At 38.1% G+C, this 26,095-nt stretch overlaps 3 protein-coding genes and 1 long non-coding RNA gene across 16 annotated transcripts in view; 2 read left to right on the forward strand and 2 right to left on the reverse strand.

The window, feature by feature from the left end:
- LOC123872768 (annexin B10) lies at positions 1–10,692 on the reverse strand. Of its 10 annotated transcripts, none has more exons than XR_006797541.1 (9): positions 10,512–10,692; positions 9,603–9,779; positions 8,395–8,599; positions 6,855–6,934; positions 4,645–4,770; positions 3,951–4,083; positions 2,903–3,084; positions 2,132–2,313; positions 1–924 (listed from the first exon to the last, which is right to left on the reverse strand). XR_006797541.1 is itself a non-coding variant. In XM_045917291.1 (9 exons), exons 1-9 carry the CDS (start codon positions 10,521–10,523, stop codon positions 865–867), a joined length of 1,155 nt encoding a protein of 384 aa, XP_045773247.1. In that variant the 5' UTR covers positions 10,524–10,692; the 3' UTR covers positions 2–864. The 10 variants fall into 10 exon arrangements, 7 of the variants coding, with proteins under 7 accessions (XP_045773241.1, XP_045773247.1, XP_045773244.1 ...); XR_006797540.1 differs by having other exon boundaries at positions 2–921; XM_045917291.1 differs by having other exon boundaries at positions 2–924; positions 2,893–3,084; positions 4,645–4,758.
- Positions 6,135–26,095, forward strand: part of LOC123872771 — a 26,100-nt gene continuing 6,139 nt past the window's right edge. The window contains exons 1-3 of one of the 3 annotated variants that reach the window (XR_006797545.1): positions 6,135–6,145; positions 7,237–7,447; positions 13,884–13,888. This is a non-coding gene — a long non-coding RNA (uncharacterized LOC123872771). Of the gene's footprint in view, positions 6,146–7,236; positions 7,448–9,388; positions 9,395–9,510; positions 9,523–13,883; positions 13,889–26,095 lie in introns of those variants that run through there. The other 2 variants (XR_006797543.1, XR_006797544.1) reach the window with 2 other exon arrangements.
- On the reverse strand, positions 13,134–24,161 carry LOC123872769 (SPRY domain-containing SOCS box protein 3-like). 2 transcript variants are annotated; one of them, XM_045917293.1, is made up of 7 exons: positions 24,088–24,161; positions 23,731–23,960; positions 22,680–22,876; positions 22,113–22,341; positions 18,082–18,312; positions 16,600–16,673; positions 13,134–13,555 (listed from the first exon to the last, which is right to left on the reverse strand). In XM_045917293.1, exons 2-7 carry the CDS (start codon positions 23,873–23,875, stop codon positions 13,469–13,471), a joined length of 963 nt encoding a protein of 320 aa, XP_045773249.1. In that variant the 5' UTR covers positions 23,876–23,960; positions 24,088–24,161; the 3' UTR covers positions 13,134–13,468. The 2 variants fall into 2 exon arrangements, with proteins under 2 accessions (XP_045773249.1, XP_045773248.1); XM_045917292.1 differs by having other exon boundaries at positions 23,731–24,139.
- The window catches only part of LOC123872770, a 4,205-nt gene continuing 3,103 nt past the window's right edge, over positions 24,994–26,095 (forward strand). Inside the window, exons 1-2 of the mRNA XM_045917294.1 lie at positions 24,994–25,219; positions 25,841–25,964. Of these exons, the coding sequence (XP_045773250.1) occupies positions 25,144–25,219; positions 25,841–25,964 (200 nt within the window). The 5' untranslated portion in view covers positions 24,994–25,143. The remainder of the gene's footprint in view (positions 25,220–25,840; positions 25,965–26,095) is intronic.

Here is a 26,095-nt window from a genome sequence, read left to right on the forward strand (position 1 = left end):
TGAAACAAGTTTTGAGGATTCAAATAATTTATTACTAAACAAGAATAAATTAAAGCTTAGTTGTATCGTTATGAGAGGATGTAACTGAGGGCAAAATACTAAAATGAGAAAATAGTTTGGAATGTTTTCCTAATATCAACTGGGAATCAACATAAATTGATATTTAAACCTACACATCCATATAATAATTAACATTCAATAATATAATATTTTGTTACCAGCATAAAAATTAATATAATTTTCTTTATTATGCAAATTATTTTTTTCTGAAAAGGCACTGGCAAGGCTCTTGTGTTCTATTTAACCAAAGTGAGTATATTTGAGGTCTTATTTCTATTATATAAATAATCAAAAAAGTTACAATTAATTCTTTATTCATTGAATATTGTTAGCAAATACCACATTAAACATGTTTGAACAAACAGTAAGAGCGGAACAATGTTTATTTCAATTATAATTAAGTTTACTAAAATCTCTTCAGCACATACCAAAAGTAATTATTTCAATACTGTAATCTTAAATTAAACATTAGGTGGGTAGTATTGCTTAAGATCAATTTGATTAAACAAAGAATTATGCTCAACTGACAGGATTATAAAACAAAATCATACAATCAAAAACTGTACTAAATTGTGGAAAAAAAAAATTGCCTACCTAAAAAATACTTTCTTTTAAATGAATAAGGAAAGAGACAATACAAATATGAAATACGAAACTTGAGTTTTAAATAAAAAAAAGGTGTTATAAATACAGATTCATACAATCTTACACACTACAAAAGCTGCGTACACTACACGTACATAACACCAATCTTCCCATCTTCCATAACTTAAGGCCTAGGGCTTCGTAGGACTTCGCTGTGGCCTAGGCCGGGCCGAGGAGCGCCAGCAGCGCGCGCTTGTAGTCTCCGGAAGTCTCGCCCTGCTGCGTTGGCGCATAACACGTTATTGGACCAATCAGCGACCGGCACAATGCGACATGCGTGGAAAGAAACGCGCAAGTGTTAATAAGCGTGAAATATAAATAAGTTCTTTGGAAATATAAATGGCGTCGATTCTGATGTTTTTCTCTAAACAAAATTTATAGTATCTGCATCTTTTTCTTTTTAATTTTGCTAAAAAAGGACGGATTTTATTTAATTTGAAAGCAAATATAAACAATAAGATCACGGCTGACACCTAAAGTCACGAGGTTTGCATTAAATTAGGTTTGTCTGTCCTTTTCTTATTACATTGGTTCGAAAAAGATGCGAATACTCTAAAATTTACTAGCCCTCAGAATCAGTACCATTGTTGTGGTTGTTATTTACTAAGAAATGGTCTTCTCAGTGCAAAAGTAGGTTCTAATCAATGATTTGAAGTTTCAAGATTCAAAGATATGAAGAAGAAGGCGTAAAAAAATAATTTGTAATTTTTTATATAAAATTCTTCTTTGGAATCTCTATTCTCTACACTAGATTTTATTCTCTCAGCATAACTGTTTTTCAAAAATTTTAACCACAATAAATAATTGTATTATTGCTTTAAATAATTGTATTATTAAAAATACCCTCACCTCCTGATCCAGTCACCAAAAGAAGCAAAATGAAAATATATTTACAATTAAAACACATTACATTCAGAATAAATAGAACATACAAGTAAAGCCAATGAGAGTAGAGTGTAATTGAAAATTTGAACATTTAGTTTTCATCGAGTTAATTAAATTTTTCATGCATATAATGTGCTTTAATTGGATTGCAGTGTTGAAGACCCGAGAAGCGTGCATGGTGAACTTTAATGACATCGATATTTGGGACGAGGCTTTGCATAGCGATAAACAAAAAACTTTTTTGAGTAATAAACTTACTTCAGTACAAAAAATCGTTATTTTTTTTTTGACTGTTTTCGCAATAACTTGAACTGTCTAAAGCTCTATAAATATAGCTATTATTAATAAACCAAATAAATATGAAACATAAAATTAAATGAAAAGCATCGCTATCCAATGCCCTTTATAAACCTGTTCAAAAACCAAAGTAACTGTTTGACACCTCCCGCTAACTTTATCTACTCACAAACGTAACAACGAAGTTAGGACATGTCAAACCACTGTTGGCATTTGAATAGGGTATATTAGAAATGAGACTAACCGATATATCGCTCTCCAGCGTCTTATCGTAGAGTCTCTCATACTCCCTCTTGATGGCTGCGAGGTCTATTTCCGCGCGGCTCGCGATGATTCTCACTAGGGTCTTATCTTCAGTGCCGGCGCCCTGCATCGCGTTGCGCAGGCGCTGAGCGAACCAGGCTGCGGCGTTCTCCACGCACTCCACTGGAAATGGAAAGATGGAGCGAAATGGGTCCCAAGTGTGCACCCTGACGTACCCTCATCAGCGTTTTGCTACTTTCGTGCGAGCCTGTAGGATGTACGTGGCTTGAAGTGTAAAACCAGGTGTGAAGACGTTGGGATTTCGCAACGTTGTTTGTTCTGAAAGGGTAAAAACTGGGAACCCAAACGTGTACCTTGTTGTCATGAGTGACTTATAAATCTTGTGTTTCTCGTGACAGACTCGCGCTTGACTTCGAAAAGCGAAATTATGAAGCGAAGACGTCGAATAAACGATGCTAAAGACAGCCCACTGAAAATGTAAATAAGGAGGGGAATGGACCTAATAGTGCGCCTTGACATATCCTTACGAAAGCTTTGTTAAAAAAAGTAAACGCGGAAGAGAATGGGTTCGAACGGTATGCCCTGACGTACTTACCATCTCAACGTTGCTGAACATTTGCTTGTAGCGCGCTCGGTGCTAAAAGGTTGAGGCATATACTGCATGCACGCATTGAGCGAACTACGTTGTATCGTTGTCACTGTAAATGTAAACGTGGAAGGGTATGGGTCCTAACGGTGCACCCTGACGTACCCGGACTTCGCTCTCGAGCGTCTTGTCGTATAGCCGTTCGTATTCTAGCTTGATAGCTCCCAGGTCTATCTCAGAGCGCGAGACGACGATGCGTATGAGAGTGCGGTCGTCCGTGCCCAACCCTTGCATGGCGGCGCGAAGACGCGTAGCGAACCACGCGGCGGAATTCTCCACACACTCCACTGTGGATAAAGGTGTTAGCACGCGGAACAGCAATTAGAAAAACAACTTACGAAGTTTGACTGTAGATGGTAAAACTGTGGTTCTATGTTGTACTACAGTTAATACATAAAGACCTTAAAGGAGTCATATCCAGGGCCGTAAAATAAATTAAAAAAATACATAGTCAAAATTGTAAAGAAAAATATGACTAATTCGAATAGTCAATTGGAGTCTTCCTTTACAGTGTGTCTGAGAATGTCTCACGATCATGTCGAAGCAATTGGCTCAATTGATGTCATCCAACTTGCATTTTAGCTGATTATATTATTTTCTTAAGAGTGCGTTTAATCGAACTAGATTTTATTCTCGGCAAGATTAGATTGGATACGTTTGTGTAACCGTATCTAATGTTCAATTATAATAATTTTTTCCATTGGAAACTTTTTGATTTTCCTTTTTCTGTCTCTGGGATGTAAGGAATCTTGATACAGAATTTCATCAAAATCGGTTGAAAGATAACAGATGGACAGACAGACACACTTTGGCATTTTAATATTGGTACAGATTTATACGCCATATTATGGGAACTATAATATAATACTAGAGGATACCCGCGACTTCGTCCGCGTGGGTTTAGATTTTTAAAGATACCGTGCGAATTGTTTGATTTTCCGGGATAAAAAATAGCATATGTCCGTCCCCGGGATATAAGCGAACCCTGTACCAAATTTCGTCAGAATCGGTTTAACTGTTGGGCCGTGAAAAGGTAGCAGATAGACAGACACACTTTCGCATTTATAATATTAAGTATGGATAGATGTATTTATTAAGTGTACCTAACAACTACTTATGTACCTACAATCAGCAAATAAATGCCTATACTGACCGATAGCAGAGAGCGCGTCCTTCAGCTCGCCGCCTATCTCCGCTTTGATTGCCTGCTCAATGGTGCGGCCGGCAATATTCTTGTACTCTTCAAAGATCAGACGTAGCTGCGCGAAGCTCTCGTGGGCTAGGATCTGAATATTTGCTCACATTTTCATATTCTCCAAAGCATCAATTAATTATAATTATGAATAGTCTATTCTATCTAGTTTATTGTCAAACTGTGGGCAGGTTTTAATTATCTTCTGAAACAGACAGTCATCGTCATCATCATCAACCTATCGTTGGCTCACTACTGAGTACGGTTTTCTCTTAGTATTTTTTTTAATTTAAAAAATAGCGAGCAAACGAGCAGGCGGGTCACCAGGTGTTAAGTGATTACCGCCGCCCATAAACATTTGCAGTACCAAAGTGAAAGTATGAAGATTTGGCCATTAGTCCACCACTCTGGCTAAGTTTGATTAGTAGACTTCATACACTAGTTTTTTATTATTTTAAAAAGTGTAAGAAATTTTATTATTTATGTTTGATATTGTTTAAAGTTTATATCTATTAGGTTTCGAACCATTTGCGATTTTGGATTATTTTGTAAATCTGAAGTAATTATTCGCAGTAGATAATTCAGAAAACTCTGACAAACGGACGGACGGACAAATTCACCGCTACGCTCCGTCAATATAGATTAGATTACCTACCTTATTGAATATCTCCTCATCGGTGCCCCACTTGGCCTCTCCAGCGTCGTAGAGCTGCTGGGCGGCTTCGGCCGCGCGTGCGGGGTCCACACCGGCCTCTTCATCGCGAGCGCCCTTACGGACAGACTGATTAATACGTGGAATTTGTTCTTAACGCCTCGGGGGAGCGACAAAGTGATTTTTGTTCGAACTGGTACAGGCTATTCTGGCTCTAGAATCTAGATTAACTTTTTGAATTAACGTTAACCGTGCAAAATTTGTCATTTAGCACCTAATGGAGGAAAAAGAAACGCAGAGTATTTTTCAGATCCTTTCCCGCCCATATTTATGTACTGTATGACAGATCACAGTTAACATCATTTAACTCATAAGTTACAATGAGGGCAACATTACAATCTAATAACATTAAAAATTCTTTTTGAAATAGATACCTACTCGCACAAATAAATTAATTGACTGGAATAAAATTAGTGCAATCAATTTCATAGTTACTCAACGGTGCTGATTCTGACGTCAACTTAAATTTAGTTCAGAGAAAAACACCAGAATCGACGCCAATTTGCGTTTCATAGTTTTCAAAAGTAGAGTATTCATAAAATCTATTGTAGGTAAGCTATTCTTTATTCTATTCAACAAACAACTTATACGCCCTACTACGCTCAGCCTAACAAACTTATTTAGAAAAGGTGAAGGTACAGTAGAAAATAGCTAATCTTTGAGTGAAAGTTGAACGTTTTTGTCGCTCATCCGAGGCGCACACAAATCTCGAGCAAAAGCGAAAGTAAAGGTTGTGACAAGACAAGCTGGATTTAGCTATTAATGTAACAAGTTCTCATGACAGAATTTCGGCTGCGGCGGACATCTCAGCTTACTTAAGTACAGTGGACCCCCGGTAATCCGACAAACGTTTTGCAGGGCAATGTCGGACTATCGAGTTTGTCGGATTATAGAGTACTGCCTAAGACCCCCTATAGTCCGGCGTTTTTTTATTAAAGAGTACCTTGTAATCCGACAAATTAAAGATCCAACGATAATATTCTATATGTCAAAAGTAAACCACATCACATCACACTAATATTATAAAGGGTAAAGTTTGTGTGTATGTGTATATGTATGTGTGTGTGTATGTTTGTTACTCCTTCACGCAAAAACTACTGAACGGATTGGGCTGAAACTAAGAATGGAGATAGATTATCCCCTGGATTAGCACATAGGTTACTTTTTATCCCGGAATATTACTACTAATTCCCACGGGATGTTTAAAAAACCTACATCCACGGTAACGAAGTCGCGGGCATCAGCTAGTTCAATAATAGAATAAACTTTTCGGATTACAGGGGGTGCCGGATTAGACAGGGGCCGGATTACCGGGGATCCACTGTATACTTATTTGAATCGTCGTGTCGTCGAGTCAATTCATTAATTATATTACAATTAGAATTATTAGTATGGGCCAGTGCAAAGAAACTCAACAGCAAAAGCATTACAAATTAATTAATTAGTAACAAACAGGCCAACATTGTTATGATAATTTGTTAATAATCTAACATAAACATAATCACTATTAATAAGTAAATCAATCATTTTTATCAACACAATATAAATGATTACAAGAGTTGTTAAACAAATAGATTTTAGATAAGTAAACCTTAGTAAAGCATGTAGCACACAGATAGCATCTAAGGATCAAGACACATTGACGAAGACATGACAAATGTAGCGAAATTCAATACAAATTAGTGTAGGGCATTAGCCCTACACTAATTTATATTAATAGATGAACCGTCTCATGGTATTTCTATTAGAGTATTTGCATCTTTTTCTTACCAATGTAATAAGAAAAGGAGGACAGACAAACTTATTTAATTTAGAACTGTCAAACCTCGTGACTTTAAATGCCAGTCGGCAGTCGTGATCCTACTGTTTAAAGTAGAGTCATTAACAATATCAAAAAAGAAAAAGATGTAGATACTCTAAATTTAGATAAGAGAAAAGCATGAGAATCGCCGTAAATGTAAGTAATTCTGTTGTACAGTCAGTACATTTTGTCTTTGAACTTAAACCACAGGTCTAAATGTATTGCTATCTCTTTTATATCGCTTGATGCAAGAAAAAAAAGCCCTAGATTAATTTGGGGATATGCTACTCAATGAATTAGTAAAGTAAAATTAATAGTAAAAGAAGCTATTCAATGAATTAGTTCAACTTACTGTAACGATGAGGGTGAGCAGACGTCGGAAGTCACCCGATGTCTCAGAGCACATATGTTCTGCCAGTGGACGATTGTACACTACAGAGAATACACAGTTCACATACACAGTAAACCACATAATAAGTATATTGAAGTTTGGATCCCAACTCTTCAACCCTGTTGCTGCATGGATACTGTTAGCTTCAGCCATCGATCGTGAATTGATATTGAAGTTACGAAGTATAGACTTTACCTTTGAACTACAGTCCTCAATGACAAAGTCAACACTTTGTGCTTACATCTATTCACAAATGACAGTCCCTAAATCTCTCCGCTTAGGAGCTTAATTCCCAATTTTATAATTCTGGAATGCACAACAAAATACCAAGTCTTTCTCAGAGAATATTTGATATAGTTCTTGCAATTCACGAAGGCGAGTGAACTTTACTCGTGGTTACATCGTATACATGGGCATTGCGTAAGTGTGCGTGCATGTTGGACCAATCAGTCGCGAGCAAGCGCTCGCAAACGCACACATTTAGTGTACCTTACTTATACCGATACGACTTAAACACAAGCATAAGCCACTCGCCTTCGTGAATTGTAAGAACTGTAGCTTATTTCTATGAAATGCTTGATTCCATCAGGATTGCCAATTGGAATGGAATAAAAAAATTTTCAAAAGAAAAATAAAACCGACTTCAAAAACAACAAACACTAAAAAGTAAAAAATAACTTTTGTTTAGCTACACGTGTAATGCACCTAGGTATGAAGTCGAGCGAGCATATTAAAACAAAATTAGAAATCCAAGAGTGAAGTTCGCCCGACTTCATACCTAGGTGCATTACACGTGTAGCTAAACAAAAGTTATTTTTTACTTTTTAGTGTTTGTCGTTTTTGAAGTCGGTTTTATTTTTCTTTTGAAATTTTTTTATCTCACAATTTTTAGTGGCCCCACTGTACTATAATATGCTGTGCCCAGTTAAAACCCTACTGTTTACTAAGCTTTTACACTGATCGCGAGCAATTTGCTCCTATCCATTGAGGAGTTCTGTTCTCCATCTCCGAAGATATTCATCAGATCTTCACCAAATTTATATGGGACCACCTGCACAGTATACCCTTTCAAACAAAAAAAAAATTTTCCAAATCGGTCCAGGGGTCTTTGAGTAATCGGGGAACATACATAAAAAAAAAAAAAAAGATTCCGACGAATTGAGAACCTCCTCCTTTTTTGGAAGTCGGTTAAAAAGGCTCTACTTGGCCCTACAATATCAATTCACAATGGACAGTTCTGGAATTTCAGTCATTTCTAACAGTGGAACTTAGAAGAGTAGTACTAGGGTCCTACTCAGCATCTGGTTTTATGTTTTTTTTTTACAGACTAGTGCTTGGCTGCAATCAGATCTGCTAGCAAGTGATGATGCAGCCTAAAATGGAGCGTGCTTGCCTAGAAGTTGCCTATTTACTCTTGACTTGAAGGTACCCATATTAAAAGTGGAAGGGAAAACTGATGGATGACTGTGGGTGGCTTCACCAGAGCGGTGATTATACTCACGTCGCTCATACGCGTCCACAATCTCGGCGATCTCTGGCTTGGTACGCGTGCACAGTATTTCCACCAGCACTGTTTCATCTGTGCCCATTCCGTCCATGCAGTGGTGCAGCTCGCGGCAGAGGTACTCAGCAGGTGGCATCATCAGGGCGATGATCACATCCTCGAAATGACCGCCCAGCTCAGACTTCAGGTCCTCAATTATGTCCTAAGGAAAAGAGTAGGCTTCAACAGTTTTCTTTCATCATCATCATCATCATCATCATCCTGTGGACGTCCACTGTTGGACATAGGCCTTCCCTATAGAGCGCCACCACACCCGGTCCTCAGCCTTCCTCATCCAGCCACTTCCCGCCAGCCGCTTTATATCGTCGCTCCATCGTGCTGGAGGGCGTCCCACACTATGTTTGCTTAAACGCGGTCTCCACTCAAGGACTTTCCGGCTCCAACGGCCATCGCCTCTACGACAGGCATGGCCTGCCCACTGCCACTTCAGCTTGCTAATAGTTTGGGCTATGTCAGTGACCTTGGTTCTCCTGCGGATCTCCTCATTTCGGATCTTATCCCTCAGGGAAACTCCTAACATAGCCCTCTCCATAGCTCGCTGAGCAACTTTGAATTTGTAAACAAGGCCATTTGTCAGTGTCTACGTTTCAGCACCATAGGTGAGGACGGGAAGGACACACTGGTTGAAGACTTTTGTTTTCAGGCATTGAGGAATTGACGATGAGAAGACTTGACTTAACTTTCCAAAAGCTTTTGGAAAGTTTTCTTTACCTATTCCAAATTCCAACCTCCTTCTTCGTAACTCCATATAAACATCCACATGATATGAAATCTATAACTCCACAGTGAACCTCAGAATTATTCAGCGATCACCAAGTTTACAGTGAAGTAATTAATGTTGTTTTGCACTGTGAGTCATTGCTTGCGTAGTTGTAACCTTGATACTACAAGCAATAAACCTGTACCTAATCTAGTACTACATTCTTTTAAGATTTATGTTTGGCTTAAATAACTATGTATAAAGCAATTTCCATCCACGTTGCAAAATATAAATATTCGTAAGGATTTCAACAGGTTTTTATGTAGGTAATTATTTGTCAGTGCAAACTCAAGATAATAAATAATATGTCTTAAAACAGTCATTTAGCGATTGCAACACTCTTTAAGTCGTAAGTATTAAACTATATTTCAGTATTTGGTCCTACCCTGCCATACTCATGAGTGAATGCCTGTGCGATGGCTTGACGCTGGGCATTGGAGCGAGTGGTGAGGATAGCTATGATGGCCTCCTCGTCTGTTCCGAGCCCCTTCATGGCAGCTCGCAGGGCTGCGGCATCCTCCGCAGCATTGAAGTTTGGCACTCCCACTACTGTAGGGTCACGCTAAACCAGAACAAACAATTTAGCACCTAATGAGAACTTTTAGTAAGTCACATTTTGTTACATTTTTAAATCAATAGCAATCAATAGTTTAAAAATATTTAAAAAAAGAGTTTATTTGTATATTTAATTTACTTAATTTTTTTTTAATAAACAAATAAACAGCAAGCAAGCAGGAGGGTAACTTGATGTTAAGTGAATGAAAATTTTCAGCATCAGCTTGGCAGCTTTTCAGGAATAAATTAATATTAATTTAAATATAAATAAGTATGTCTGTTACTTCTACATGGCCCAACTACTGCACAGATTCTGATGTAATTTAGCATATGGGAAATGGACATAGCATAGGTACTTAGTTCAAGAACTGATATTGTAGATAAAATTAAGTGTTTAATTTTTTTTAAATAGGATAGTTCATTTCAAAAGTATTATGATTACAATTAACATAATTTGTTTACAATGAAACAGTACGCATAAACTATTATAAACAAGGAGGGCATTCCATGAATCATTTTAATTAGAATGATTCACAAAAAGGTCGTTTTAGTGAATCAATAATAACTTTTATTTTACCAAGTTTATACGGAAACTAGGTCAAGGAGAGTTCCCGCCCTATTCCCAATAACAACTTCATGTCATCATTTATCTGGATACGCCCTTTAATAACTTAAATACAGCTATTATAGTCGCAACTAAGTATAGAGATGAGACTATAAGACATTATAAAATACTTACGTGAGGAGACATTTTTACGGGAAAACTTAATCACTGATCACTGTGTAAAGTAAAAACTTGAATATACTATCGCGGTGCCTTCAAAATATATAGCGGAATCTCGAAGTTGTCGTAAATCGTAATAAAAATTAAAATACGGGAAATCCACAATTCCACAAACAACTTTCCCACCACAGACCACGTTTCCCACCACAGACCACGAATCGTTTCCCACTAGTTCAAATCACCGACCAGAAACAAAACTTCAATGTCAATTGTCAACTGACGTTTACATGACATTGACATTTTCCTAGTTTCGTTGACAGACATAGACAAACACATTACGTTCGGAAGTTAAGCAACATAGCTCGTATGAAAATTAGAAATCTAGAATGTTAATTTTTCAAGCTACGAGATTCACGTCACAGAGTTGCACTCGCAACCGGCAAATTATATTGTGTTGTTACTTGTTAGCAGAACCAAAATCCAGTAATCAAAATAGAAATGATTCGCTTTAAAAAGAGCGTTAAAAATGAATCGTGTAGAGTGTTTACACTTTAATCATAAAATCATTTTTGAAATTCATATTATTACTACAGGATACTAGTTATAGAGTTCTGCCACGTTCTGCTTTATCTGAAGTCAAGTGAACGTCAAGCGTTTGAATCTTTAAATCAATCGGTTCGGTGGAAACTATTACTTGATTGACTAGAAAAAAGAGCCATACTGAGGATAACATAAAAAGGTTCATTGGTTCATAAATTCTTCACTTTGGTATGTAACCAGGTGCCTATAGCTTAGCACAGACTCGAAGAGACAATGGCAAAGTGTGTGTAACTTTAACGGTAGGTAGGTACATAAGGTAGGGTCAAAAATAAAAATAAGTGTAATAATATTTAAAATAAGTTGCTTTATTTAAATAAATATGTACAAATCTATTGAAATTGAATACATTGAAAGTCAAGAATTTCATTTAAAAAAATATAATTTGCTTAGCTGTAATGTGGGACATTTTAATTTAATTTTTACTATTTAAACACAAATTATATCGTAAAACTACAATTAAAATCTAAAAACTAGGTACCATGAATTTATGATTTATCTATAATTTGCGAAAGATCGACATGGCAATCAGGGTGGGGACGCGTCTTCCACGACTCACCTCATATCCAGCTTGCTATGTCGACCTGTCGCGAACTATACTAAGTAATATTGATCACACATTAAGCGCATCGCCCACGGTCACTTTTACGGATACATAAAAGTCGCGATACAGAAGCGATGCGTTTTACTTTTTTTTTGCAGTTAACGGCATTTTAGATAACTGTAAATAGGTAGGACGGTAGAAAGCGACTTCTGTGATAGCGCCTGTATCGATACGAACAAGTCGACGTAGACGATGGCCTTTGGATTTTTGTCTTGGCACATCGTGGCAGTGTACCCAATTGATAACTAATTGTCATTAAATTCCATATACGCCATTATGAAACCTTATTAAGTACAGTTCCACTTTTATAATTCGCAAAATTCGTTTGCGCAGAAAGGCGTAACATGACGCCGACTAAAATCTAGGCAACAACCAATAGCTGACGGACGCGCGCTTTGATTGGCTGAAATATTTTCACACCGTTCAAAAAAAAATTCTGCGCAAGTAGGTAGGTACATGGGCGTTACATATAAAAGCGGTAGTGTTGTACCTAGATATTATTGAAACGAATAAAACTATCTACGAGTACCTAGTAAGTAAAATATCTAATCCTGCTGTATGTTTTAAAATGTAGCTATAATATACCTTAACATTGCACAAGACACATCAAACTAGCTTTTCTACTTAACTATCTACTATAACAGCTATTTATTTATAATATAAGTACCTATGTACTTATTTATCACCAAAGGGCGAAGCAATTCTATGCTAAATCGTAATTTTATTACGCAATTTGTATTAAGTACCTACAGAGCTTCAACATCATCCGACATCCGATTCGGATAGGTATATCGAAATAATGTTCTGCATATTATTTCTGTTACAGACCGAGACGTCAGGCAACGATCGGAAATAAAACCTGAAACGCCTGACGGCAGCTTCCGGCTCGGATGATCGATAAGGTTATCGGACCGGACGTGCATGTAGGTATGTTCAAACAAAAGAATGGCTCCAATGCCTTCAGGTAGCCGGACGGGACCGGATCGGATGAAAAAACTGCCAGGCATCGTCAAGGTCTGCATCCGTACGTAGTCGAAATTCCTCGAATACGTACGAAACGATTTGCTTCCTCTTTCCTAATTCGAACCGCTAGGATATGGAACGCCCTTCCGGCGTCAGTTTTCCCTTCCACCTATAATATTATGGGTACTTTCAAGTCAAGAGTGAATAGGCAACTTCTAGGCAAGCGCGCTCCATCTTAGGCTGCATCATCACTTGCTAGCAGGTCTGATTGCAGCCAAGCGCTAGTCTATATAATTAAAAAAAAAACTGACGTAAATTGCCGGCCTTACTTTCCGTCGTGAGATGTAGAGTATACCTATACCTAATTGTAAACTGGGTAGTAAAACTAAAGTCACAAACGCTAAACGTAGGTCGTATTGACGTCTGATGTCGTATTCGATAATATGAAAACGATCTTACTCTATACTCTATAGATAAGTAAGCTCCATAGTTCTCAAGGCTTGGCGCAAACGGGCCACTCGCGGCGGCAAAAATATGAAGTGCGTTATGCACGCTCCAGACGAAGCGTATGGAAGGGTGTTTGAGTTTCCGTTACGCTCGGGAGCATTCCGATTAGCAGGCAAGCCATCTATGGTGTTTGTCGATGCTTGCTGCTTGTTGTTTGCCACAAGCGCCTGGCTGTTTCGAGAGCCCGTTAATACAGACCATTGCAATCGAAGTTAAGTTACACAACCTTTTACTAAACACCTAAAAATCCTAAAAGCTAAGTCCAACACTAAGTATTCTCGTGCCCTCTCAAGTCAGGGTGTCATTGCCATATAACGACTCGGTAGTCCCGGTCGACGCCGTCCACGTAGAACCCGTTCATGTATGGAGTCGGCAACACCTCGCTTAGCTGCAAACAAACCCGAACTTTCAGTAACCGTGGGCTATGTTCTTTTACTAAAGGGAACCTAACCTACAGAGTTACAGACCTCAACCCGACTACGAAATTACAGTGGGATGCAGTTTTATTGCAATTCGCACAATCGCATCGTAATTGCCGACAGACTCATATTCATGTTCATTCATCAACAATCTACGACTGGTTGGCAATTGTGATACAGTTGTATCAACTCTATATCAACTACAGAAACTGCAATTTTACAGTCCAAATGCACCCGTCTGTATATACACTAATGCTGAAATCCATAGAACATACTTTGTCTTTGCTCAGACTTAAGACACTGTTAAAACGAGACAGCGTTATACCGCTGGCATAACTCTCTCTCATTTAACTGAAACTTCTGTCTAAGCAAAGTCAAAGTGCACTCTATAGATTTCAGCCTAAGGGCGCGTATTGACCAGGGGAGTGATTCGCTAACTCAGTGATCAAAAGTGAATGATAGCCATCAAGCTCATCTGACATTAATTTTTTAATCCAATGGAGGTCTTCTGCAAAAAAAAAGAATTAATTTAACATCATTCATTAAACAACAATGTAGAACCAACCAATGTCAAATGAGCTTGATGACTATCAGTCAATGTTGATCAGAATAGCGAACCCAGCAGAAGCATTCGCTTGTAATGTATAGTACGCGATAGGTTCAGAAGGCAATCAGGGTGTGAGGCGTGGGGAAGCTCCGCACACCCCCCCCCGCGCTAACCCGCTGCGGGTGTGTACCCCGATTGCCATCTCAACCTGTCGCGCACTATAACTCTATCAGTCGTCAACTACCCCAACAGACGTCTTCAACAGTTCGTTACAAAATAGAAAGGGATGCAAAATAAAAGAAAATAATATATAGCTTGTATCACAGACGTTTATATTATAATTTAAATTCTTACCAATAAAAATAAAACAGTCTAAGTTATGACTAAATTGACTTTTTGATAGTTTTTGGAATTAAAAATCTGACAAATTTAAAATAAACACGCGTTATACGCTCTTTTAATTTTTTTGGTAAGACTGATTATATTTATGAAATCTAACAGGCATACATGACATTTTCTAAATAAGGGTAGGAAACTATCATTTTTTCACAACATTCAATGCTTAAAAGTTAATAAATTCATGTGTCAAAGTAGATATTTAACTATTACAGATTTCAAGCAATGATACTTAATATTATGATATGTAATGAAATTATGAAATATTTACAAAATTGTGCTACTGATATTGGCAACATTTATCCATCATATTAGTCAGTGTGTTGCTGTTAATCATTACGTAATATTATGCACATAATGGAGAAGTTTCATGATGTTATTAATATAATATTTAATGCAATGGAATAAAAATATCGATCAAAACTAATAAATCATTTTTTTTTTTCAATCCATCAATATATGACTGAGAAATTAATTATTTAAGTATTTTAATTTGTACGCAAAACGATTGCGGGTGTGTGAAGTCATTTTACCTAGCCGAGATCGTCGAGGTCGATCGATCGCACCACAAATCACTCAATCGTTCAATAATTTCTAAGTTATCGAGTATGGAAAGTCCTTCCGACATCAGTTTTCCTTTCAACAATCCTTTCTTAGCGGGTTTCTACGTCATAATATAATAGCTATTTGCATGTTTCAGCCCGATCCGACCAGCAGTTTGAGCTGTGCGTAGGTAGATCAGTCAGTCAGACAGCTTTTCTTTTTATCCATAGTATAGATGCATTAAAAAAATACAGAAACTTCTCCATTGTTCCCATATATCTCTATTATTATCATCATATTGTCAGGCGTGATGTTGCGGAGTGAGCCGCGCGCGCGCCCGCATCTGCCAGTGGCGCCTCTTCATGCCGGATGACAGGGGCTGAGAAAGAGATGCCAATATTTAGAGGGAGAGAGAGGGTACAAGTAAAAGTTGTGTGAGTACCCTCCAAAAAAATTGAATTATTTCTTTTAAGGAAGGCGGAGGGCCGTATTTGGTGGCGCGCTCTTGGAAAGGCCTATGTCCAGCAGTGGACGCATACAGGCTGATGGAATGGAATGGAAAAAAATTGTTTTGTTTGTATATGCAATTACCCTGTCATGCAACATGTTATGCCCGTGCTTCACTCACATGCGAATCGCTGCGCGAAACCCCTTGTTAATTCCGTTAACAGCGCGAAACGACATACACACTTGTCTCATTCTTTCACACACACTATTTACACTAATAAAAAATCGGTCAAGTGTGAGTTGGACTTGCACATGAAGGGTTCCGTATCATTGTATAAGGATCAACACTTTTTTCATTTTCTTGGCGGCCATTTTGAAATTTTTACTATAACCTGATATATTGCTTAAGGACGACAAACAGTTATTTTATTATTCTATTAAAAAAGGTTTGTGATAGTTTGCGTTAAGGAAAAAAATTTTAAAAGCTTAATTTTTTTCACCATGGAATGACGGCTTGTGGCATTGACTTCCTGTTTTAGGAATCTGTATTCTGTACCCGAAAGATTACCAATCCAACAAAACTATTAAGACTGTCTATCAGTCAGTCAGGACTGTATCTCATAAACTCTCGTAATAACTAGACAGTTAAAATTTTCAGTGTGTATTTCTATTGGCGCTATAACAACAAATAATAAAAAACGAAATTGGCGGATTTCAAAATGGCCGCCATGTCAATTGAAAAAATTAAAAAGACTAGTACCTTGTACGATAGTACGAAACCCTTCGTATTCCATAAAAAACTGGTCAAATCAGACTCGCACTTGACGGGTGTTTTTTCAAGCTGTCTGTACGGCCGCTCTTACTACGTAAACTTCGAGGCTAACATGCGTATCTATAGTACACGCCAGGTCGAGATCGCAATCGGGGTATGAGGCGGGGGGACGCCCCGCACACCCGCACGTCACCCGCGCTATCCCGCACCGGGATGTGCGGGTGTGCGGGGCCTCCCCTCACCGTTGCCATCACGACCTGTCGCGTACTATAATACCTACGGGATATATACCTAAAAGTTGTACTCACCACATTTGTCGCCATTTTGACCGCTTCCATTGTTCCTGTTCCGGCGGCATCCTCGTCATCGCCAATGTCGCAACCTAGAAGAAAATGAAATTTAGATTAATTTTAGACTTCTTATATGAAGGAATATTTTTTTCTCTCTCTCTCTCTCTCTTTATAAGTCATATTCCTCATCGTTGAGGGTTGTGGTTCTTTTTCTGCTTTGGGGCTATGGGTTCACGTTATTGTGAACGATACATGTGCGCAGGCATCACGAGGGTTGTAATACCTTACGCACATGTATTTTCAACTGTGGATTAAGGTTTTTTAGAAGTTCTGTAGGAACTTTTTGATTTTCCGAGAGAAAATTTGAAAAAAGAATGAAAATTTATTAATCTAAAACTTTTACATGGGAATTTTATGGAGCCCTGGCCCCTAAACAAGGCAGCCCGTATCATTTATACAAAAGAAAAAAGTCTATATCATTTCCGACTATACATGAACGTAGTTAAAGAACTACATTCATGCAAAAAATCACGTTGATCCGTTTCTCTGTTGCGGCTTGCTTTAAAGACGAAGGACGAACATATGAATAAACACATATTTGCATTAATATGGATGTGGGTAGTGATTACTCTTCACAAACAACTTTTTTTTTCAATTTAAAGTCGTGCGTCTGTTTCATTCTTTATAAGTTGTACAAATAACAACTTTTAATCTTATCTCCACTCAGAAATAATAGGTAGTTAACTGTCTTAATTAACATGTTTTCCAATTTATTTATTTGCTTAGAGAGAATTGCCCGCGATGCCGTCCGCGTGGGCTTAGGTTCTATAAAAATCTAACTCCTTGATTTTCCGAGGTAAATGGTCCTTCGCCGGGATGCGAGTCACCCGCTGTACTAATTTTTTGCAAAACCAGGTAAGAGGATACATTACAATATTAGTTAGGACATAATATTACGTTCGCGTGGGTTACTTTTTAAAAATCCCAAAGGAACTCTGATTTTCCAGGATAAAAGTAGCTTGTCACTCTTCAGGTCTTTATCTATAACCAATAACCATGCAAAAAAATCACGTCGATCCGTTGCGAAATGATTGAAGGATAAATTAGCAAACCAATAACCCAACAAACAAACGCACTTTCGCATTTATAATATGGGTAGCGATGTTTTCCAATACAAACAGATAACTTTTTGTGAATAAGACACAGTAAGTAGGCACTTCCTAATAAACCGTTAGAGGTTAAGAGGACTGATAATAATTACCTAAATGATAATGAATCGTTGACCCCAAACCTGACACTTAATTGCTAGGTTGAATATTTAAAAATTGCTACAGGAATCTGATTTATTTTAGTACAAGCCTACTTATAGGCAGACAGATTTCAGATGAGCCAGAACAGCGATCCACAAGCCGCGCGCGAGAATTTAAGCCGCGTCCAAAAGCAGTGAGGCGGCGTCAACAAAGTGTGGATGATCAGATATTATTAATCCATAGAACTCACCATCAGTAGGCAGGGTGAGCCAGAATTGCGAGCCCAAGGTGTACCACAGGCCCGGAGGCAGTCGCGCGCGCCGGTCGCTTCTCAAAGAGGCGGCGAGGATTTTAGCCGCGTCCACCAGCAGCGAGGCGCGCCACGACGCGGCGTAGATGAGGCGCATGGAGGATTGTGCGGCCGTCGAGCATACTATGGGGTAGAGGGCCGGGTGACGCCGAAGGTTGTAGAACGACACGCCTGGAAAATGTCACAAACTGTCAATATTCAAGACCTTTCAAGCGTAATTAGGCTCACAGCGCTTGTGTTGAGGCAAACACTCGAAACGCATGCAACTAACGATTTCTATAATATAAGGAGTCATTCCGAACTAAATGTTTTGCGGACTGCAATCCACTTTTGTATTATAACTTGACTGAGCAACACTAAATTTTAGAGTATTCGCATCCTCTTCTAACTTATGAAATATGAAAAGGACGGATACAGTTTGACCGTTTTAAATTTAATTTAGAACTGTCTAACCTGGTGACTTTAGCTACCAAACGCGAACCTATTGTTTTTTAGCATGCACTAAAATTTACAGTCTTTGAATTTAAAATTCATGTTCCGATCTTTTTTAGCAATATTAAAAAGAAAACAAGATGCGAATACTCTAAATTTAGTTTAGGGAAAAAACAACAGAATTGGCGCCGTTAGATGGTAGATTATTTTGACGATTCAAAAGCACTTGTAAAAGTTTAGTTGAATAAAAATATATTCTATTCTATTATCCTATTAATTGAGACATCTTTTTATTTATGCTATTTATGTATCAGTAATCATTAGACAACCTCACGGTTATTTTAGAAGAAACTCCGTAAGATCTCGATGCTGAGTAACCTAAGCCGCTCTTCCAGACGTTTCGATCCCGGGATCAAAAAACAAAACAAAAGTAATGTTCAATCAACACGTAGTCCCGTCACCAGTTCAGTTAACGTCAAAAATGTTGGCATCGAAATTGTTTCATAGTACAATTACCTTGGCAAATAATTCAAGTATAGGTAGAAGCAAATTCGACGCGGAAGCCGACCAGAGAATTCGGTTAGGGTGAGCATCTTTTCGGAAATTAAGTCAAGTCTTCTCATTGTCAATTCTGCAGTGCCTAAAGACGAAAGACTAAACAGTGTGTCCTTCCTGTCCTCATCTATGGTGCTGAGACGTGGACATGCACAAAAGGCCTTGTCCATAAATTCAAAGTCAGAGAGCTATGGAGAGGGCTATGTTAAGAGTTTCCCTGAGGAATAAGATCCGAAATGAGGGGATCCACATGAGAACCAAGGTAACTGACATAGTCCAAACTATTATCATGCTGAAGTGGCAGTGGGTACTGGGTAGACTATGCCTGTCGTAGAGACAATGGCCGTTGGAGCCGGAAAATCCTTGAGTGGAGACTGTGAATAAGCAAGCGTAATGTGGGATGCCTAACAGTACGATATACCGACGATATAGAGCTGGCTTGAAGTGGCTGGGAGGAAGGCTGAGGACCGGGTGTGGTGGCGCTTTTTAGGGAAAGCCTATGCCCAACAGTGGACATCCACAGGCTGATGGACAAAGACGAATGGTGTACCATTACTATGCGTACACCCGCACGTTATCAATACGTAGTAAACGCAAAAGTAATGCACCTTATCGTTATCAGTTGTACAGATCATTGCCATGCGACATCGCAGCTCTGACATTGATCGTGTGTACACGTTTGACATTATGTAAATGTCAATGTAGTGTAAGAGCTAACCGACAAAAAGGTATAGTTTCTATTCAACAATAACTTGTAAAAAAAAAAAAAAAAAGATTCCGACGAATTGAGAACCGGAATTGGAAGTCGGTTAATGAAGGAAAAGATTTGGATGTATGGGGTATCGTTAGAATTCTCACATCATCCTGAGTGACATTGGCTATTAATTTAAAAAAAAATCAGTATGGCGGCTCTATGGTGCCATTTTCAAATGTGAAGTGAATGTGAAGTGGTTCCGTCCCTCAAAAGGAAAAAAGGAACCCTTAGGTATAGGATCACTTCGTTGTCTGGCTGCCGGTCGTTGCCGTACAAAATGTATGAAAAATCTCGTTTGAAACTTCTGGCGGTCGCATCAATTTCGGACTTTATAAAGCTCTGACTTATTTATGTATCAACTAGCTGATACCCGCGACTTCATTCGCGTGGATGTAGGTTTTTAAAATTCCCGTGGGAATTCTTTGATTTTCCGGGATAAAAAGTAGCCTATGTGCTAATCCAGGGTATAATCTATCTCCATTCTAAATTTCAGCCCAATCCGTCCAGTAGTTTTTGCGTGAAGGAGTAACAAACATACACACACACACACACACATACAAACTTTCTCCTTTATAATATTAGTGTGATACAGTAGGTTCACAACGGTTAACTCTTGTACTATACCGTTAATCCTAATATACATTACGTTAACCTAATCAAATATTTAAACAATGTCTGTTGTATTTCATGCAACTAGGAAGACAAACAGCATGTTTAACTGGTTTACTTTGTATAAATAAAAACTTGCCAGTCACCTTTCTACGATGCGTTTAAGGAATGTTGGCTTTGAAAAAACTATATTTATATCACATCACACTAATATTATAAAGGCGAAAGTATGTTTGTTAGTGTGTGTGTGTATACCTATGTATTTGTTACTCTTTCACGTGGACGGATTTGGCTGTTTGGAATGGAGATGGATTATACTTTGGATTAACCATAGGCTAATTTTTATCTCGTAAAAATCTGTGGTTCACGCGGGATTTTGTAAACATAATATATCAACGCGGACAAAGCCGCGGGCGTCATCTTGTTTTATATAAAATAACTTTTTTATATAAAACAAGATTTAATAAGGTCTTTTCAGCACATGCAGTTAGCCATTATGACGTACACTCCGCTAAGAAAGGATTCTTGAAAATTCAACCCTTAAGGGAGTAAAGTAGGTGTTAGTCCACGCGGACGAAGTCGTGATCGTGGGCTAGTTCGTAAGCTAGTTTAGAAAAAAATAGTTTATGCCAATGCTACGATTTATCGTACAAATAATCTTTAATTAAACTTTGACCCTGAACAATATGGTTAAAATGGTTGCCAAGTGTAAGTAGGTATCTTAGGTTACACAGTTATCTCTTCACTGCTGTCATCTATATTCAAAATTCACACAAGAAAGCTGTGAAAACGTATTTCAATGATAACCTGTGAGTCATGGATTATGAGAGACACCGATGCATGCCACTGCTAAATCGAAGACTTTCTTTTTATTAACGCACTCTTCGTCTACCCATTCGAGCAGGCTTTCTTTTGCAAGAAAAAATATTTCAACATGGATTTTAAGTTGAAAAATGCACGAAATGAAGATGTTGCTGGAAAACTAAGTATACTACAAGTGTAAGTTAAAAATTTTCAACACCCCCACCAAGTGAAAGTTACAATAACTAGAAAAGAGCTGATAACTTTCAAACGGCTGAACCGATTTTCTTGGACTATTCCGCGCTTACGATCCAAAGTATCTGAGTTTTCCAAAACATCATTTTCAAATAAATAATTATGTATCTAGGCAACGTCCATCTTGACATGTTGACATTTGTCAATTGACACTTGAATATTATGAACCTAACGGTTATCTAACCTTCTTTTCTACAAGAAAACTAGAAAAGAGCTGATAACTTTTAAAAGGCTGAACCAATTTTTTTGGATTATAGCTAAGAACACTCTCGATCAAGCCACCTTTCAAACAAAAAAAGTAAATTAAAATCGGTTCATTCGTTTAGGCGCTACGATACCACAGACAGATACACAGATACACAGACACACAGATACACACGTCAAACTTATAACACCCCTCTTTTTGGGTCGGGGGTTAAAAAAGATAGGCTTCATCACTTGGCTTCGTACAATTTAACCTAATCAAAAAAATCAAGATCAAAATACCGCGACAAAAGCCGACGGCGTCACACGACTGTCGCGTTGTGTCGCACTTTACCCTTCAAATGAAAGCTGGGGAAATTACCTTGCGGCTTTCTATTGAGGTAGAACTCCAGCGTTCCTCGCCACAAGTCCACGCGTACACCCACGATGCTGCCGCGACAGAAGCCGACGGATTCTTGCGAGAACTGCGCGTTGTGCCGCACCTTGCCCGTGTAGGAAAGCCCATAGGATTCCCCGTCTTGACCCAGCAGGGATGTGAATCTGAACTCAGAGTCTGATGTGTTAACTTTGCTTGTGCCAACACCTACCATCTGTAAATTGTGTTTTGTTTAGTTAACTTTAACACAATGAAAACAAGAAATAATAACCCTTCGTGGGTCCAGTTTAAGAAATTAATTCTAGTATTGACTAATTTATGAGAATAGAATTAATTTCTTAAACTGGACCCTTTCAAGTAAAGATTTTTATATAAACCTGTGAGGATGATACTGCCAGTGTCGCAATTAAAATACCATAAGCCTACGTTGTCGTATTAGTTTACAAATTGCGAAAAACCAAATTAAATTTGAATTTCGCGGGTAGACCCGTCTCTTGCCCCTTAAGAAAAACATAACATGTCTATGGTATAATGTTATTGGTAGGTACTCACAATATCAGTGCCATATGTCTCAGTCAGTATCTTCACCTCCCAGTAGTAGTGATGGTCGTGCAGCAGGGGGGAGTCACCGCGGGCGGCCGCCGTACCAGAGCTGTAGAATGGATGGAACGTGACCTGCTTCTTGTCATCACTCACCACCACCCAACTTGAGCCGCTTACTTGTGGCTGCTCCCATCTCCATTCACTAACTGTACAGAAAAAAAAAAAACAAAAAATATTTCATGTAGCTGTCCTGTAGCTGTTATGATAGGTAAATGATCTACCACCAGCTCGGAAATTATTTTTCCAACTATCTTACTGTAAAAAACTCAGCAGTTACTCTTTTAAAAAAGGTAAGAAATCTGATATTGCCTTGCAGCCTTGTCACAACAGTAAATATCAGTCATTTACGTTAGGTAACAAGATTTGTCACCGACTTAGAAGGTTCTTTATTTAGTGAATTATGTGCTGCACATAAGCTCGTCAGTCGAGGTTATCCTTCAGGTTCAAAATGTTGAATTCCTAAAATGTTGAATTTGCAAAATGTTGAGTCCTAAAATGTTGACCTAAAAAGACTAGCCGTCAAAGTTGTCAGTTTTAGACCATTTTTGTGGCGGGGGATACCTCAAAAACTAAACAAGAGATGATCAGGCAAAGATCAATTATTTGGCATAGTCCTTGCATTTATCAAATTATTTGTGAATATTCAACACAACTCTGAAATTCAACATTTTAGGAATTCAACATTTTGAATCTGAAGGGAGATTATTACCATTAAAATCATACCATAGGTAATGGTGATCATAGATTCCTCATAGATACCATAGGAAATCAGATGCCTACATTTTGTTACAGGGGTTCTCGTGGAACCCCTGTTACAAAACTAGACCACTAGACAGAGCTATGCGGGACAAAGGAGCGACCCAAATTAACCTACGTAGCCTTAAGTTGAAGGGTCGTCGTGGTAGCGAGATGCGAGAGCGTGGTGCCACGAGATCAAAGGCATCGGACTAATGTGTACTCTTTATACTGTGATTTTGTTAAAGTTAAATAATACACTTACCGTTATTATCTTCGCCACACGTACAAGCACTTAACTCAGACCACGAAACTGGTAGTTTTTTATTGTTCCAACAGGCGCAATAGGGCCTCGCATGCCGTTCACTATCACCAGATCTTGACCGAAGGCTTAAGGGAGTAGCTAACATTGTGATCGCAAACTCACGATTTTGAACTTGCACAACACATCAACAAGTTTTTACTATTCACTACGGTTGCCTCGGATACTACCAGCTATAAAACCAATTGCCTTTATCAATAAAGGTATTCAATAAAGTTTCTGACTTGTCATAGAAACTGAAACACGTTTATATTAGCGAAATATTATTTTTATTCGCACAAGAAATAAGAAAGTACGTACATCACCAGCGCAGTGCTTTTTCCAAATGTCAAATGCTCCCTAGAGTATAAATGTTCCTTGGTCAAATGTCATTTTGTCTATAGTCCGTCTTGCGGTCTTGCCCTTCGTTGCCAACTTGATAGGGATTGGTCGCTAGCTTTGCTAGTCTGTTTAGAAATTATACACATTGTAAAAATATACAATGCAAGGAATTAAAACTACCTACATAATCAAAGAAGGAATTGAATTTATACAACGCTTGAAACACGAATAACAAAGCTCTTACAATTAAATTATTTTCACACATTTTTACAATAACTTGAGTATGTTTCTGAGCGAAAGATTGTTGTCGAGAAAATTCCATATCCGACTTTTCACGTCACATTTGGTGCGAGATTTAAATTCTTTTTATTAAACTAAAGTTAAATAAATCCCAATTAGTATTTATTTAAATTTTAGTATTTAGCATTAGAACACTAATGATCCCTTAACTAAGAAAAAAATTGTCGGTATCTAGTATTTAAATTAAAAATGTATGAACAAAGAATTTAAAACCACTTGAATAAAGAAATGGTGCAGACTTTTATTGATTTTCCGAAGATTTTTTCAATGTTGGCAGGACTGTTTGTTTTGCTTTTCGCGCACCCCGCCCACAAATTGTCTCTAAGTAGTGTCAAGTGCATCTAAAAAATTAAAATAATGATCGGAAGCTAAAAGATTTAATTAATAAATTGTTATCTAGAAATTAAATTAATCACAATAAGTAAATGATAGTGAATAATGAATGTAAATAGCTGTGTAAATATTATAGGAAAAAATAGATTAAAACATCTTTGTTGAGTATTCATAATCGTACCTACTTATTTAAAATGTTTTACTATGTTTAATTCCAATTTAAAGGTATTAGATTAAATATTACTTAATAAGATATACAAATATATTATACTGTGTATTGAAAATGATAAAAGCAGATTAGGGAAGTGATATATCCTGTAAACCGTTAGATGGAATCTTAGCTTAGGTTTTGGGTATTTGAGTTGCAATATTTGGTGAAGTTCAGCCTGTGGCAAAGCTCCGATGCATTTCTGGATTGACAAGCGCAGCCAGTGCGCTTACAGCGGCCGACACCGCGTCCCCTCCTCTTTGTCAGCTGGTAAGTCAGAAGACCACAGAATCTAAATAAGTACCTACATAAAAATGTCAAAAGAGATCCCCTGAGGCCTGACTCACTAACTAACTCATTAACGTCAGCTAATAGCGTTAAGCTAACATTTTCAACAGAGATTCTCTTTATATTATAGACAAGGAGTACACACTTTCACTTAGATTATACTTAATATTATTACTAGATGATGCCCTCGACTTCATATAAGTTGCAGTTTTTTAAAAATAGGAATTATTTGATTTTCTGGTATAAAAAGTAACCTTTTCTAGGAATGTGCAAGGTATCTTTGTAACAAATTTCATCAAAATCGGTTTAGCAAAGGGACTGAAAAGCTAGAGAATAGACAGACAAACTTTCAGATGTATAATATTAATATGGATTGGTCAGCAATGAAAAGTTTTAAGTCCCACTTATCAGAGTGAACTAGAGTGGGGAAACTCTGTCAAATATTAGGCTAGGGGTGATGTGAAATCAAAGATACCTAATATGTTCCTAAGCCTACTTAGCGTCAAATGTAAGTAATATTTGACGCCTGCTAGTGTAGGTGAAGCCTCAATGATTTGTAAGAAATTTCACAATTGTTGCGAACTGTGTCCGTGTACTGTTAAGGTGTGGGGAGGTCCCGCGGGCGCGTATGTGCGGCGGCGGGGCGCAAAGGCATGGCGGCGCCTGTGCACCGCTTCGCGCCTGTCGACTGTGGGCCGCGCCGCGCACGCCCGCTCCGACACTATGGGTAACATACTACATACACTTTTCCATCGTTATCATACGTCTGGTGGGAGTCTTCGGCCGTGGCTAGTTACCACCCTACCGACAAAGCTGTGCCGCAAAGCGATTTAGCGTTCCGGTATAATGCCGTGTGGA

Source organism: Maniola jurtina, chromosome 15, assembly GCF_905333055.1.
Source record: "Maniola jurtina chromosome 15, ilManJurt1.1, whole genome shotgun sequence".
Classification (NCBI taxonomy): Eukaryota; Metazoa; Arthropoda; class Insecta; order Lepidoptera; family Nymphalidae; genus Maniola; species Maniola jurtina.